This window comes from Coptis chinensis, chromosome 6, assembly GCF_015680905.1.
Source record: "Coptis chinensis isolate HL-2020 chromosome 6, ASM1568090v1, whole genome shotgun sequence".
Taxonomy (NCBI): domain Eukaryota; kingdom Viridiplantae; phylum Streptophyta; class Magnoliopsida; order Ranunculales; family Ranunculaceae; genus Coptis; species Coptis chinensis.
Genome location: NC_141461.1, coordinates 66,621,316 through 66,637,189, shown reverse-complemented (window position 1 = coordinate 66,637,189; position 15,874 = coordinate 66,621,316). Strand labels below are relative to the sequence as shown.

At 35.4% G+C, this 15,874-nt stretch overlaps 1 protein-coding gene and 1 long non-coding RNA gene across 5 annotated transcripts; one reads left to right on the top strand and one right to left on the bottom strand.

Annotated features, from left to right (window-relative positions):
- Positions 1–318: 318 nt before the first annotated feature.
- On the bottom strand, positions 319–7,945 carry LOC147494037 (mitochondrial Rho GTPase 1-like). Of its 2 annotated transcripts, none has more exons than XM_086566171.1 (14): positions 7,595–7,945; positions 7,389–7,521; positions 7,156–7,302; positions 6,886–7,062; positions 6,482–6,733; positions 5,545–5,613; positions 4,770–4,825; positions 4,518–4,599; positions 3,094–3,305; positions 2,866–2,929; positions 1,568–1,680; positions 1,312–1,462; positions 949–1,135; positions 319–590 (listed from the first exon to the last, which is right to left on the bottom strand). In XM_086566171.1, the coding sequence occupies exons 1-14, from the start codon at positions 7,807–7,809 to the stop codon at positions 517–519; spliced, it is 1,932 nt and encodes a 643-aa protein (XP_086422297.1). In that variant the 5' UTR covers positions 7,810–7,945; the 3' UTR covers positions 319–516. The 2 variants fall into 2 exon arrangements, with proteins under 2 accessions (XP_086422297.1, XP_086422296.1); XM_086566170.1 differs by having other exon boundaries at positions 2,860–2,929; positions 7,595–7,938.
- A 339-nt stretch (positions 7,946–8,284) lies between these two features.
- On the top strand, positions 8,285–12,556 carry LOC147494036 (uncharacterized). 3 transcript variants are annotated; one of them, XR_015198583.1, is made up of 7 exons: positions 8,285–8,497; positions 8,594–8,630; positions 9,145–10,545; positions 10,661–11,088; positions 11,188–11,330; positions 11,582–11,644; positions 12,308–12,556. It is a non-coding gene; the product is annotated as an uncharacterized LOC147494036 (long non-coding RNA). The 3 variants fall into 3 exon arrangements; XR_015198582.1 differs by having other exon boundaries at positions 10,661–11,330; XR_015198584.1 differs by lacking the exon at positions 12,308–12,556 and adding an exon at positions 11,862–12,270 and having other exon boundaries at positions 10,661–11,330.
- Positions 12,557–15,874: the final 3,318 nt, after the last annotated feature.

The window sequence follows — 15,874 nt, the reverse complement described above, 5'->3', positions numbered from 1 at the left end:
ACTTGTACATTTTGGTTGGTAAGCTTATAGGCTGCAGATGCCCGTCTGAGAAAGCTATGACATCTAGTGTGAATGAGGAACTCCACCAGCTTGACATTGAGATGCATCAGTTTCCGAGTGATGAAGCCCACTAGTATTTTAGGGTTTCAAGCTATCACTGCCAATTCTCTTTGTATTTTACAAGAATGAAACTCATCTGTCACAGCATTGGTTCTAGATCTTACTTTTTAAACTTCTTATGGACCCAGACACCCAGTCATCTATATCCGGAAGGGACAAAGCATAATTTTAAATCAGACCAATAATAAACAGCCAAAGGAGAACAAGAGGGAACCTTCACTCATAAAACAATATGCTCTAGAACTGATTATAATAACCAACCCAAGGTATACAACTTCCAATCCATGAATGCCAAAAATTGAGACTCTAGGTCGAGATCCCAATAGGATCAAAGCTACATTAACAAACCATATCCAAGTCAAAAGGTGACGCAACCAAACTTCAACGAAGAGATTTCTAACTGGACGAGTTCTTCCTTGCGGCATATACACGATAAGCTGTCAATCCTACAACAGTGACAGCTGCACCAACTGTTTTTTTGCATAAGTAAGTCCAGTCAGGAGAATAACTTTATTCATTAATAAAGAAAATAAAAGTAAAAACAGAAAATGTGACTACAAAATGCATAGGTGTTTATGCAAAGTAAACCCCAGGTCTCGCCTTCAGTTATCAAAAAATAAATTAGCCAACACACGCACACGCAACAAACTTATTGTGTAAAGATGGACGGTCTTTTTGACATAGCATAAAATTTCTTATGTCCCATACTTCTTTTTAAGAGAAAATCCTTTTGAAAAAACTTTTGAAGAGAAAAAGAGGCTTAAGCCAACAGTACTAGGACCCTAATGACTCTACAAAGATATTTAAAAAAACAAAAAAAAAAAATACCTGACACAAACATGAGAGAGCGATTGACAAGCTGACGATATTGCTTGCGGCTTCTTCCCACTTCAGTTTCAGGAATACTCAAGTGGGGACGCTCAGCTGCACTGATAATCTTGCGGTACACATTATTGAGATCTCCTAATTTTGTGCTGATAGGTATAGGGGCCTCAATACCCATATCACGACTAACCTACAACATCATAAATGCAACAAGAAACAGATGAGAACCGATTGCCAAAAAAGTGCTGCATTTCAAATCATGATGGAAACTAATTCGGAATTTCCAAAACGAAATTTTCACATGACACAAAAAGTATTGAAATTTGTACTCAAACCCCAGTCTGAATAGATACTATAGATACATACCCTAACTGAATCCTGTGCAGCCATTGGATATGGATCAAGATCTTCCTTAGCAGCAATAATGAGGCAAGGCACTTCAAAACCACTACCTTCACCATGACTAGCAACATCAATAAGCATTTCCGTAGCTTTTTTCCATGATTGCTCATCAGAACTGAAAATAAAATAAAGAAAAAACTAAAATGTATTCATTGAAAGATCTCACAAGATATATTGCTAAAACTAAAACTAAAACAGTATTTCGGTAAGGAATACACACCAATCATGGACAAATATTGCTACATCACAAGCTGCTAAGGACTCTTTACTAGAAAGTAGAGGTTTAACTCCATCTTCCGGTATCTCTCGCAATATAAGGGTTTTCTTAGTTCCCTATAAACACAGCAAAAAGTGATACATATTAGAATAAATACTTGATTCTAAATATATAAACAAGAAGGGCCCTGAAATAATAGCCGGAAAAAGTAAGGTTGAATAAGAAATAGATTATGCACATATAGTGAAAATGGGAGAAAAATTTTCTTGTTCGTTGTTACAACTTTATTTTGCTAAGCCCATAAATACCCCATTCCCTCCACAAGTGGGATTTCATCCCAAGACTTTGGTCCCAACCTCCCAAGGCTTGACCAGCAGGCCAAGCCTTTAAATATGTTATGATTTAACCTCAATGTGTTACTTCTACATTTAAATCTGCCAGACACCCAGAAAGACATCAAAAGGTTTTAAATACCAAATAAAAGTAGCATGCTCAAATAACATACGCAGGTATAGCTGAAATAAGGGTGTTGGGGGCTGGGAGCAATAAACATCTTCATACCAAAAGTTTGTCTTAAGCTCAAGGGAGAACACTGGGGTCTTGAAAAATGAGCCGCCATAAATAAGGGTGTGTTGGGGCCTTGGGGGTTGGGATCAATAAACATCCTAGTTCAACTGTTTGAGTGATTAGTCCAAACAACTTCTGCAACCCACCTTAAACAGAATAATAATAACCAAAAAAGGGCAGCGAAAGGAAAAGGTGCCAACAGGCAACCGTTGGTGTCCATCAGAAGAGTTCGATATGATCAGCCTTGGGTCAGAAATATTAAAAAAAATCAATTTATCATAGGTTCATAGGTCCAATTAACAAATATTGCCAATGCCTTCAAAACAGATAAGAAGAAACTTAAGACTTCTACTGACAGGACAACAACCAGTCGCACCTCAAAAGGCTGGATTCAAAAGCGTCCAAGTAAAAATGTTAGTAAGGAATCAACCAAATTATTTCTTATTTTTCATATCTAGAACGAAGAAAAGACAAACTGATAAAAAGAGTAAAGTTTCAAAAAAAAAAATTGTGGGCGCAACCACCCAGACAGATAGTGCCCACTCACGCATGCACAATGAACATTATACTCGAATGCAAGTAACAAAAAAAAAAACAGATAATCAAATCAGTCACATGTTTCATTCAATTTAGTGTCATTCAATATTGACATCATTTATTTCTATTTTGTGAGTGGGAGTGCTTGCAGATCCACATTACAATACTAAAGGGATTCTCATGTTAATTACCCCAACCTTATCAACAACGTTCGCGACAAAATGCTCTGTAGTGGTTGGAGTATAACTTTCAGGGTTTGACCTGCAAATGGATATCAACGTGAATGCCAGGGTATCAACTAAACAAGACAAAGAAAAGAGATTCCAGTATTTACAACATAAGCGACGAGAAAAATAAAAAATAAAAATGATAGATAATAATAAAACAAAATTGATGAGAGACTTCAATTTCAGCAGCTTCTATACCTTCCAAGGAATGAACTTAACAACTCCGATTTTCCAGCTTTTGCAGGGCCAAAGACAAAGCACTGGATTATATTTCTTTCAGAATGTTGCTTCTTGCGGTCTACTCTTCTTCGCCTAGTTATACGAAGAGCTGAAGCAGCGTCCCCAGCATAGCCAATGTATATCAGGTTAGCCAAACTCTTAGCTGGCTCTAGAAGTGTCATGAGGGACCACTGCAGCACATGTATTATACTCGGAAAGATTATAAACAGATCACATAAATATGAAGAGAGGAAAAACTTAAATGTAACTCACACCTCATCAATTCAAAGATAATAGCCATGTCCTATAAGAAAATTTGGTAAAATTGCTATAAAAGGGAGGGAGGGGGGGCAGGGTAGGTTGTTTAGAAGAAAGCTGTTACAGAACATTAGAATTAAGCATACATGAGACTAATAATAATAATTGCTGGGTCAGCTCAGAGGCTCAGACACCAAAATAGATAAAAAAGACAAGGCACTACATCCATAAAATACGCATTCCACTTTCATACCGAAAATGACAATAAAGACAGTTTGGTTTTTTGCTGCATAAAAGTCTCATTCTAGATTATATCGTTGTCATACTTATATATAGAAGATATTGCAATCCAAAAAGAATACGAATACCCAGAAGAACCTAGTCACCTAGGTAGGTCTAAGATGAAGAACACTCTCCTCCTTACCCTCTCTTTACCACACCTTCAGACCTAGTTAAAAGAAGCGGGTCATTGATCCTTCATAAGAAACAATACAAAAGGAGACAAAACTGACCCAAGAGAGCCGGCTATCTAAGACGGCCCTTCCAAGAGATGTCAAAGACCAAAGTTGTCGGGGTGAGTCAACAACCAGCTAAAAATTGGGAATCCCAAACCTCTCGTATGAAAGAATCACATAAGAAGATATGATGAAAAGTTGATCCTACACGTGCAAGAACTAGCATCCGCATTAACAAACACCATCTTCGAGCTCTCAGCTATATGTGAGTTATCCCATCAAGAGCTCACCACCTAAAATGGCCAATACAAGACAATGATCCAAACAGATGCCAAAGGTGAAGCTGCTAGGGGAGTCAACAACCAGCCAAACAAGGAACTCCCACGCCTCTTGTGCAAAAGAAAAATAAAAGATAAAGAACTGACTTATCCTCCTCTTGAAAGAACTGCATCTATAATAATCTACAGATGTATATGGTATTGCATTGACATGATGCTCCACTAGCTTTTTCCCCTTTTTTCAATAAAGTTTTATAGTTTACCGTTCATAAAATATAACCATTAAGACACATTTTAAAATGATGATAAAAACTCAACACAAGACTAACACAAACCATAGCATGAAGAGAAACACATCGATTGCAAAATTGTGAAAGGCATAACAATTGAAGCAAGAGCCACAACTACACACCTTAGAAAGAAACCCGTCAAGAGACAATCCTCCTAATGCAGTCTTCTGTGCAGCATCCTTGTAAGGGGCTTCATTCCAAGGACTGGAGTAAACATTGCACACCATTAACAAAGGAAACTTCACATCCCATAAAAAAAAAATCGACAAGCAAGATGCAATTGCATAAGTTAAGGACACCGACAAAAGTACCATACAAAAACAGAGAGAAAAACACATCATGGACTACTGTTGCATAAAAGGGGGGAAAGTCACCTTTCAGGAGCAGTTGAAAAGAGATCATCCAGCTCAGCAGGTCGTAGGGCTCCATCCTAGTATGTCCAAGCTCCACAAATCAGAGTTACAAGAAACTCAACGACAGACTAAACATTGAAAATACTGAACCTAAACTAGTGAGCTCATATGAAAATTATCAGTCAAAATATGTCCAATTTGTACTAAACATTGTGAAATACATCCCAGTGGTCACTGTTACAGCTTGCCAAGCATCTTCAAAGACTAAAACTCCCTAAAACATTATATACTATAAAATAGGACGAAAGGGGCTCGCTGTTCAAAGTCTAAAGACATGAGGATTTTGATGGCTTAGTTTCATATGTTTAAACTATGTGGGGATTTTGATGGTTTGGTTTACACAGACAACACTTACACTTTCCATTATAATTCATTGAACTGGAAAACAAATGTGCATCAACATTGACCTCTTAATACACACTGTTGATCTAATTTTAATATAGTTTTTCCTTTCACACATTGTCTTTTCTTGTTCCTGTTATAGGCTTTCGATCCCCTCCATGTAAAATATCTTCTCACACTATATCTAACTTCTTTTGTAACAGACCCACGGTTGTAGTTGACAATATAGAAGGAAGGGGTAGAAGCGCGTCAATGTTTCTTCACGAATATTATGGAAGAGACAAAAATAGAACATACATGTATCACTAGCATAACCTTCAATGTATAAATGACAACATCTATTAGAATCTGTATTTGACAGGATGCAAAAAGATAGGTCAGAAACAGTACATACAGTATCAATGTCAAACAAGCAGAAGATGCCCTTTAAGAATTCTATAGCTTCATTAGAAAGCTCCACACTCTACAAGAAAAAAACATAGGAGTAAGTAACCTATACTAGCACGAGATACTCAAGTAGCTTCACCACAAGTCAGTAATACAATGAATTTGTTTTTTCGATAAACTCAGTAATACAATGAAGTAAAGGACACAAACAGGATAAAGAAATATATAACAACACATTTCTAAAGGCTACAATATCACCTACATTGGCCTAAACTATGAATGCTCTGACATCTTGCATGCCTGTTTGGATGTCAAGATGCATGAAGTTTCGTAGTCCATATATATCATTAAGCCCTAACAGAAACATATGTACGTTCATAAGTAGAATATAACATATGTGAATAGCTTCTTGTCAGGCTGCTTGATTCAGAGCGAGGTCATTAACTTGGGTTTTGCAAGTTAGGTACAAACAAATTCATAGAAACTCGCAATGGTATTCCATGCATCTAAAAAGATTGTACCAGATACATTGCAGTTTTCATCGGAATGCCCCCGTCTTCCCCAAATTTAAATACAATTCCATTTCGATAATAGATTTCAAGCAGATTACAATTTTCTTAATACACACCCAGAAAAAAGTAAAAATGTTTCAAGTCTATAGTTTCAAGAAAGATTCAAGTATATGAAATATTGCATGCAAACCATGACTAAAAATTGTATCATCTCGTCATTTGTCTAAACTCAATCACAAACTCTTGCTGGGTTTTCCCTCTTTATTCAAACCAATATATTTTTAATAGTCAGGAAAGGAACAAAAAACAATATCAACTACAGATTGCCAATTAAGCACAAGTTCCTCGAATATGCGCCCAATCAGTTCCTGATATGACCCACAATAAACAAATTGAATTTAAGAAACATAATGGAAATTCAGCTAAACACACCTGATCAGGTGCTCGTTTGAACGAAACTGGAATGAGATCATCTCTAAGTTTAATTTCATTGTCGTATCCAAATTTCCTTAGAACTGTCCACGTTGTTTCAAGACGCCCCTTCTCTATAAATAGTGCATGGAGGAAAAGAAACCCAGTTAGGGTCAGACCATTTTCATTAACCCCTTCCGACAGCTTCTCCTGTACAACCCTCTTAACACCTGTTATTTCAGAAGACTGCAGGGGCGCATTAAAGCATTTCACCTGTTACAAGTACAAAGAAATCATTTCAATGGATAATAGAAAAAATAAAAATGTTTCATACATCACCCCACAATAAGGCCTACAAGTTTTCATGAGCACGAGCTTTTTAATACACAGTTTTTTCTCCCTAATCAGAGTTATAAAAAAAAAACCTGAAAATCATTCAACTCTGAATCGCTGAGAGCACCATCCCTATCATGGTCACAAAGAATAAATATTCTTTTCAGTGCCCTTACACACCGGGGCCTCAAGGTTTGAGTTTCTTGATCAAATAGTGGACCAGTCGGGTGAAGTACTGCCTTTTGTGCATAATAGAACACCTCTGGGACCTTCAAAAGAATAATGGCATCTTTAACTTATGAGCCGAAACACGTATACTGTTTCAAAATATCTAATATAACACAATAAACAATGTAGCATACCTGAATCAAATTCTTTGCGGAACACTCAATACAAGTCTCAATCTCCCGAAACTGTTGCATTATCGGCGACATAACTTGCTCTAAACTAGTCTGTGTATCTTCTCTGGCATCCAACTTACAACCAACCACAATCACGGGCACATTCACCTATTATACCCACACACGCCCAAAACACAATCACTACTACACCAATACAATTATACAAAAAAAAAAACAGGGGTTATCCCACTCACATCAAGTCTCCTCAGTTCCAGTAACCAAAATGTGCTCAACCGATCAAGCGTAACAGGTTGGTCACACGCGTAAGTTAACACAACAGCATCAGCTAGTTTCAATTCTTGTGTGAGTTTATTCCGATTCTCCAGACTACAACAAATCAAAATATCAATAAATAAAATATACCGACATATATATAAAAATATAAATATAAATATCGAACCTTGATGAGGTGTCGACGATGGTGACAGGGACACGATCAGGATAATAATCAGCGGGTAAACGAGTGATGGGTAAAACAGGTGGGACCTGTTGAGGAAAAGCTTCACTTGCAGCAGATACAATTAAACTTGATTTACCTGTTCCATGATCACCTACTACTACTACTCGAACTTCTGTCTTTTCTCCTACCACGTTTGTGTTTGATTTCGAAGCCATTACGAAGTGAGACAGAGAGAAAGTGGTGACTGTTTTGAGGAAAAACCTAGAAATGGGCGGTGTTGTACTACGTACGGGCTTGGAAGAGAAGATACTACGGGATTTTGGATTAAAAAAATGCCTCCACGTGTTACGAAAATTAAGTTTCCTGATATTTCGTTAACTATATACATATGTCGTGAAGGAAAATATTTATCGACTGATGAATGGCAAAACGTGGAGCCGTTGAGATGCTCAGACCCAGCCCAGCCCGGACACTGTCACCGGTTCGGGTCACTGCTTAGGTTGATGATATCTTATCTTATCTTATTATATTAGAAAAATGTGGGGGTTGAGGAATAGTGATTTGGTGTCACTTTTGTGTCCGTCACAGGGGCAATTTAGTCTTTTTTCTCTCTATTGAGGGGGACATTTTTGTATTTTCGCTATCTAAAGATTATCTCGACACTTCTCGATTTTTCTTCTCTCTGCTCGGTCTCTCTCACTTCGTCTCCACAACTCTCCAATATTCCTCTCTCAGCAAACAGACGGATAATTGTTTTCTACTCAACTTCAATTGCCTCCTTCACCCATCAATCAATTTTATAGATGCTATTTATTAGAGATTGACAGTTTCCTCTTACCCGCATAAAAAAAACGAAGTGCCTGAGTCAAAATTCAATATTTTGTGGTAGTTGTCAGGAAGCAGGTAATGCATTCAAAGTTTTTTTTGTAATACAAAGATAACAGCAGTAGCAATAAACTTTAAAGAAAAAAATTAAGTTTAGCTTTGGGTTTGTTATAGTGGAATCGATTGGAATCCATCTTGCAAACTTGGAGAGGTATAGTTTTCCCATTCGTTTCGATTATGTTAAAAACAGAATTGTTTCAATTCATTGTTTTTCAAGTTTCGACATAATCATGTGAAAGTGGCATTTTATTATTTGCCGTTAGTCATTGTAACTTGAGTTGGTCATCATTTTATTTCTGCACAAATAAGAAGAGAAAATTAACATAAAAAACAAAAAACGATATCACAGAATTGAATTTCAAAGTGCCATGGATAGGGTTTTTGAATGCATGTGGAAACTGAACTAGGATGGTAGTGTTGTAGTAAATACAAAACCAGCAAAAAAATTTATGTTATGGTTTTGGTCATCATATTAAAATTTTCATTGTTTCACTTCATAGATTGCAACAAGTAGATTGTCGAACATTAGTTTTTGGGCTAACTCCTGCCTTTAGATTGAATTGTTGTTTTTTTGTACTTAATTCCAATTTTCTCATGATGTATATAATCTGAACAAGTTATTTCGAGATGATCACCATGCCTCATTTGGTTTTTTCCGTTGTTAGCTAAGGGGATTACATACACAAGGGATGAATATGAAGAATGTGTGGGTTAACGAAGGATTGACATAGCCACCGCTCTCAAATATTCCTCTCTCGGTGTGTGCAAGTTCTCCTCCTTCGTCGTGTAAATTCAAGTCGCAACATCAATGATTATTCTAATGAAAAAAGTTTGGTTTGATGCATAATGCGAAAATGACTGTTGGAGACATTTAGCTCTAGACCAGTTTTTGAAATTAGATTAAATACATTTATCGGAAAATAATATTAAATTTACACGCTACGGACATCTATATATTGGTGTTACCTAGCGTAAGGAAGGAAGGCCTTGCTGATAGTTGGAAACTCCAATTTACACAGTGTGCATTTTTTTTAAGTAGATTAGGCATTTATTAAGTTTCTTTCGACTTGGAGTTTTCCGAATTATTTGATTTCATGTGAGCACTCCATGTAACCTTTGATCAGGTGTTTGTTTATGTTGTGGGAAATGCATACCAGTTGTCCTTAGGTGCTTAAGGCAGATTGTGGGCTTGATAGACCTCATTAATGTTTTCCTCCCTTTGTTGACTCAGTTTTGATGCTTATAATAATCAATGAAAAAAAATGCTCAAACTCTGGAGCTTGGAGTTCCATAATGTGGCAAAATTTTAATATCTACTGCTATAGGATTTTGAGATTTCATTTTCATGTTATATTTAAGCCTATTCATCTATCATATTTTATGCTTCATTACTTTGAATACAAGAAGAAAGTTTTGTTGTTCCATAAGGACTAAGTACTTTTTGGTATGTGTTCTTTGATGAGGGAGGATACTCTCTCTAAAGATGTTTCGAGGTTTTACATGGCAGAGAGCATTCTCGCCATTAGTTCTATTCACTAGCATAACTATGTTCACGAGTATCCCTCTGCTATAATTGTGTTAAGTATTCGCCTTCGTAAATCTTTCTCCACAGTTAAGTGTTTATTATTCATTATTATATTTTTGTTGTAGCGATTTTGTTTAAGATGGTATTATAGTTATGATGTTACATCAATGAAACCTAGGACAATTTATAATTTATTATAGTTATTATAGTTAAGATGGTAATATATCCTACTCAAAGTTTATAATTTTTTTAAAATGAATTGTAGTACTTTGACTGATGTCTGTTTTTATTATAGAGATATTAACCTAGACAATTTATTGTTGGACAAAAAAGGCCATGTGAAACTTTCAAAGGTTGGTTTGTGTAAGCCTATGGAATATAAGTATTCAAAGGTATTATTAGAGAACGAATATTAGAGAACGAAGTTTTCACCATTCAAGACTCAGCAATGGAAATGGAAGAAAATTCTGGATGGGATAAGGCTCCTTCAATGATGCAAAAAGAACAATTACAACAATGGAAACGGAATTGTCGTGTCCTGGTATATTTTTTCTCACTGTTGCACTCCACCTTTTCGTCAGAGTTACTGTTAGATAAAATAAACCCATGTGTCAGACTATCTTCCTAATTGAAAACCTTTACTTTTATTAATGAAGGCTTACTCCACTGTGGGAACTCTTGATTATATGGCGCCAGAAGTTTTACTAAAGAAAGCTTATGGGAAAGGTTATGAAATGGAATGCGACTGGTGAGTGAGTTTTGAGTCAGTTTATGTGTATAACCAATAAGACAAAAATTTCGAATTATGCTCACGATAAGTAGTGCAACTTGCATATAGTTTTCTTCACTTATTATTCTGATTTTTTAACACGAAACGAAAAAAGTTTATGTATATCGCAAAATGGTGGTCCTGTTCATGTCTATGGAGATATTCTACATATCTTTCACTGCTATGTTGATATTTTTCTTATGATAATGTGTAATTACCAATGCAAGTTAGGTGGTCTTTAGGGGGCAATCATGTTTGAGATGTTTATAGGGTATCCCTTTTTGTTATGAGGATCCAAGGATAACTTGCCAAAAGGTAATCCCTATTTTTTTTTTTTTTTTTTTTTTTTTTTTTTTTTTTTTTTTTTTGAAGATATGTTTTTGTTTTGACTCTGCAAGTTGCCAATGATTTTAGTTTCTATTAGATCATCAACTGGAAAACATGCTTGAAATTCCCTGAGGAACCCAAGATATCGAATGATGCTAAGGATCTAATTTGTCATTTGCTTTGTTGATGTTGAAACAAGGTTGGCGACCAGAGGAGTGGATGAACTAAAGGCAAGTATCTCTTTGATATATAGCTTTCTAGCAAATAGTGTCAAAATAAAGGAATTCAAATTTGTTATGCTATTAAACCTGGATAATAAGTTAATAACAAGTTTGACTTAGCCTAGCCGTACTAAAACCATATGCTACTGTATTGCTTACGCGTACACTGTAATATGTGCTTCATGATACGTCACAAAGCAACTTTAATTCTTTATTGACCATTGATTAGTCATTAATTTTAATGTATGTTGATACGACAGTTCTGAGACTTTCAAGAGGAGGCTGAGAAGAAACTGATGACACTATTGGGAGATGCAGCTAAGGTAATTTTCTAGAATCTTATACTTAATGGAACATCATAATGCAATTTTACACATGTTCACAATTGTAGATTTCAATTCACTACTCCCAGATAGTTAGTGGCGCCCCCAATTGATTTTTCAATAAGCCCCAGCAAGAATGTATATGCACAGACGTCAATTCTGATAACTAAATTTTGTGTACAAAGATAAATGTAACATTTGTGTGTGGAGTTGACAGAAAGTGGAATGGATATGGCCATTGCCCAAACAGAAGAAGTTGTGTCAGATTGAACTAGATATTAAAGGAGAGAATTTGTTGCAAGGTCCCAATCGTGTATTTGAAATTTAGGAGAATGATGTTCTTTCATGGAATGCCATTATCAGTGCTTGCTCTATGTCTGGGGATCATGCCAAGGGATTGAAATATATTGAAGAGATGATGATGGATTTTATTGATTAAAGAAAAGAAGCATAAGAAGTTAATTAAAATCTGACGCAAGCCCTTTTTGGTGAAACCTTGCTTACATGTTACACTAAAAGCTTTCCATTTTATTGTATATATTAATAGTGCATTCAATTGCAATTATGTGAAGCTAGAATCCTCTTAAAAGTACTGTTTCATAATGCAATTGTGTGTGTTTGTTGTATGTTTTGTTACGAAAATGATATGTGGTGCTGTTTCAGGTTGATATGATTGATTCACTACCTGAAGTTTGTCCAAAAGTAGGAGCATGGATTTGGGAATGTAATCCTGGATGAAGGCAAAACAATCATACTCACATTGTGTGTTTATCTCATGATAGTACTCTACCTTCGTGACTAACAAAGAAAGCTTTCCGCAACTGCTGCAAATATAACTTTCCCGCAACTAACTAACTTCTGTTCATATCGATCTTTCGTTATTTTGCAGCGTCTCGACTAATTTTGACATGTACAGAGAAAATGATTTTGGTTTTAAACCATCTTTATATATATATATATATATATAATAAAATATCATTTGCTATACCCATTCTTCATACTAATCTTTTGTACTTTCGCAATTGTATGTCTGTATAATCTTTTTATTTCGATTATGCCTATCACAGTTACAAAACCTACCTCCTAAGGTTTCATTTGCTACCATGTTCTATAATTCTGTATTATTAATATGTGCATCGCACGTGCATGATGCTAGTGATATTATTAAATTATATTTGTACATAAATATACAAGTTTATTAAAATATCTCTAGGTGGTGGAGGTATCACCCTAATCCTTGAGCTACACTCTTCTGGCCTGCACAAACTATCGGAATCAAACCCAAACTACCCTATTGCTCTCTCTCGAGCAGTTAAGAACTGCTGGATGCGCGTGCTGTCTTCGTCGAGCCTTGAAGATCTGACCACTCTTTTATATTCTTAGCCTTTTACCTCTTTTCTTTCAATAATTCTAGGGAGACAGGAAATTAAACCCATTTTAGTGAGCGTACTGATGTGTTATCTCTCTCACATGAGTAATAAAAAAGAAAGAAAAGACAAATATAAGAAAAGTAAAACAATGGAAAGGAGAACAGTCTCTAAATTTCCCCTCTTCTCTCTCGTCCATATCTCCGATCACTGGCCATTTCAAGCTAATGTGCAATGACTGGAAAAGAGAACAACTCAAATTCTAATACATCTCCATGAAATAAACTTGAGATCAAGTTACAAGACTGATTCATCCAAACTCATTAACATGTCTTTCAACGTTTTAATTCAAAATATACGAAAGATTTCCTTGATGTTAATGGAGTTTTTGAATAGATAACAAGGTGTTGTTGAAGGAGATTTCTTCGATCTACTTCGCATTCAATTCTCTGACTCCAAAAAACGATGACGAGCAAATTTGTAAAATTTTTATGCCAATTATTTTCTCCATATATTGCCTATTGATATTGGTACTTGCTTTGTGATATGATTTATGGAAGATGGCCAGAATTGATAAATTGATTGCAATCATAGAGAATATTGACAAGATAGAGGAAAGCAAAGTTGAGTAATATAGACTGTTTACAACAATTTTTTGATTGATGATTTGAGAGTTATAAGACAACATGAACATGTTGATGCACATAACACGTTCATAATTTGGACTAAACCATCTATTTACCAAAACAAATGTAGTCCTGCAGCCTGGATTTTTTATAGTACTACCGTCCAGAAAATGGGATAGACAGTGATTTTGGGCATGGATGAAAAGAGAAGATGAGCCGATTAAGTTTCCAACTTCTTTTCGGTAGTTTCCAACTTTTCCCTCTCTTTCTTTTCTTATTACTCACGTGTGAGAGTAAAACCACATCAGCCGGTCACTTGAACGGGCTTAATTTCCCGTCTCCCTAGAATTACTGCTTTTCTTTCTATCTTACTACTAAAAGCCCGAGGGGGCAAACCCATATTTTGTTGAACACCCATTTCTGCTAGAGTAATTTAGTATCACAACCCCCACCATACTTCTTTTACTTTGTGGCAAATATTGACACAACTAAGAAACTTATTGATCACCTTTTGGAAGCAGGCCCGACTTGAGCAGGTGCCACATGGGCGACTACACAAGGACCCTAATATAGGACCCAAATATTATTTTTAGTAGCAAAGGGGCTATTTGGCAAATCAAAAGCCTAAAGTGACCAGAAGCCCAAAAAACCGAAAAGTAATAATATACAGATGACGAAATATTCTCTTTCCTTGTTAATTCTTTTAGTAAAAAAAAAATAAGGCTCTGTTTGGCAGTGTGAATAGAAAGTCCATATCCAGGAATTGGTGACGTGGAAGTCATGTTTACCTTGTATAGTTGTTTGGTCTGTCTAAATCGTGGATACTCTAGTACGCCCCTTGAATTGCGGGAACACAAAAGTGTGGATAAGCAAATCCAAAGGAAAATCCCAGATTCGCTAAAACATATTTTCTATCCATGAGAGAGAAAAAATAATAATAATAAGAAAAACACGTCTCTCCCCTCTCTCTCTCTCTCCTTTCCTCTCTCTATCTCTCTCTCACTCTCCCATTCATGGGAATTCTAGTAATAGAACCATAAACCTTATGTATTTCCTCTTTCTCCGCCTTATTTATTTCTTCTCATTAATTTTTTTTTTTCTCCAAAAAGTGGTGTTTAAATGTTCACATTATTCATCAAATTGGGATTTTCTTTTTTTTTGGGGATGTGTTTTTTGTATAAATAAATTGGGTATTTATATATGTATTCAATATTTAATTAGAGTTTTTTTTTTCCCTTTTATTTGTTTTAAGTTTTTATTTGCAAATTTTGTTTATGAGATTTTTTTTTTAAATTTTTGTATGGTATCAAAAATGAGTATATAGGTGTGAATGTCAACCAAACAGTAGCATAACAGCGAAGTAAAACATGTGACATGATAAGGGGCACACGCGCAAGTAGTTCATCTCATGACTTGTATCACCTAATCATAGTTAAGCAATACAATATCTCTTGCAGCCAAACAGAACCTTATATATATAATAGATTCTCTCAACTACTAGATATCTCTATCTTCCTAATTAATACTGTTTTTTTTTTTTTTGGAAAATCACCCCAATTAATTGCTTGAGGTTGCTAAAAAAAAAAAAAAAAACTCGTTCAACTAGTATCCTCTTGTTCTCAATAATTTCTTTCTTTTATAATCTTACAATTGTAGATGTGTATTAGTTTTCACTTAGATCAATCTCAATTACTTATTCACCTAACTTTTGATTCTTCTTGTTAAAGATTAAAAATAATTTTCTCTTTATTAAATATTATTTCAATAACTCATTTAATTCCAAAGTAATCTAGTCTAGTTTAGTTTTGTATATATTTTTTTTAATTGCTAGCGTTACAAATTGAATGAGCTAGCGTTAATATCTATTGAAAATGAATTTTTAAAGAAAATTAACTTTGAAAGCTTCATTGTTGATTTTGCAGCCAAAAAATGTGAGAAGGTAAATATTTCAATGGTCCATTTTGTGTTGATAGAAGACTGGAAGAGGGCCACATTTCGCCATTTACACAAGGCCATTGAAAACTCAAGGACGGCCCTGTTTGGAATTAGAGATTATCCCACCCCAAAGGTTTTCTTTCTTTGAGTGGAGCACCTAATCTCAAATTAAAGTCAGGATCTTTATTACTTTTTGTAAGGGGGATTTCCTGTCATTGACTAGATGACATGTGGGCGGGAAATGACCTAGGACTATGGATACCCGGAATAAGACAAGAACCATCGGATTAGTTCTGGGAATA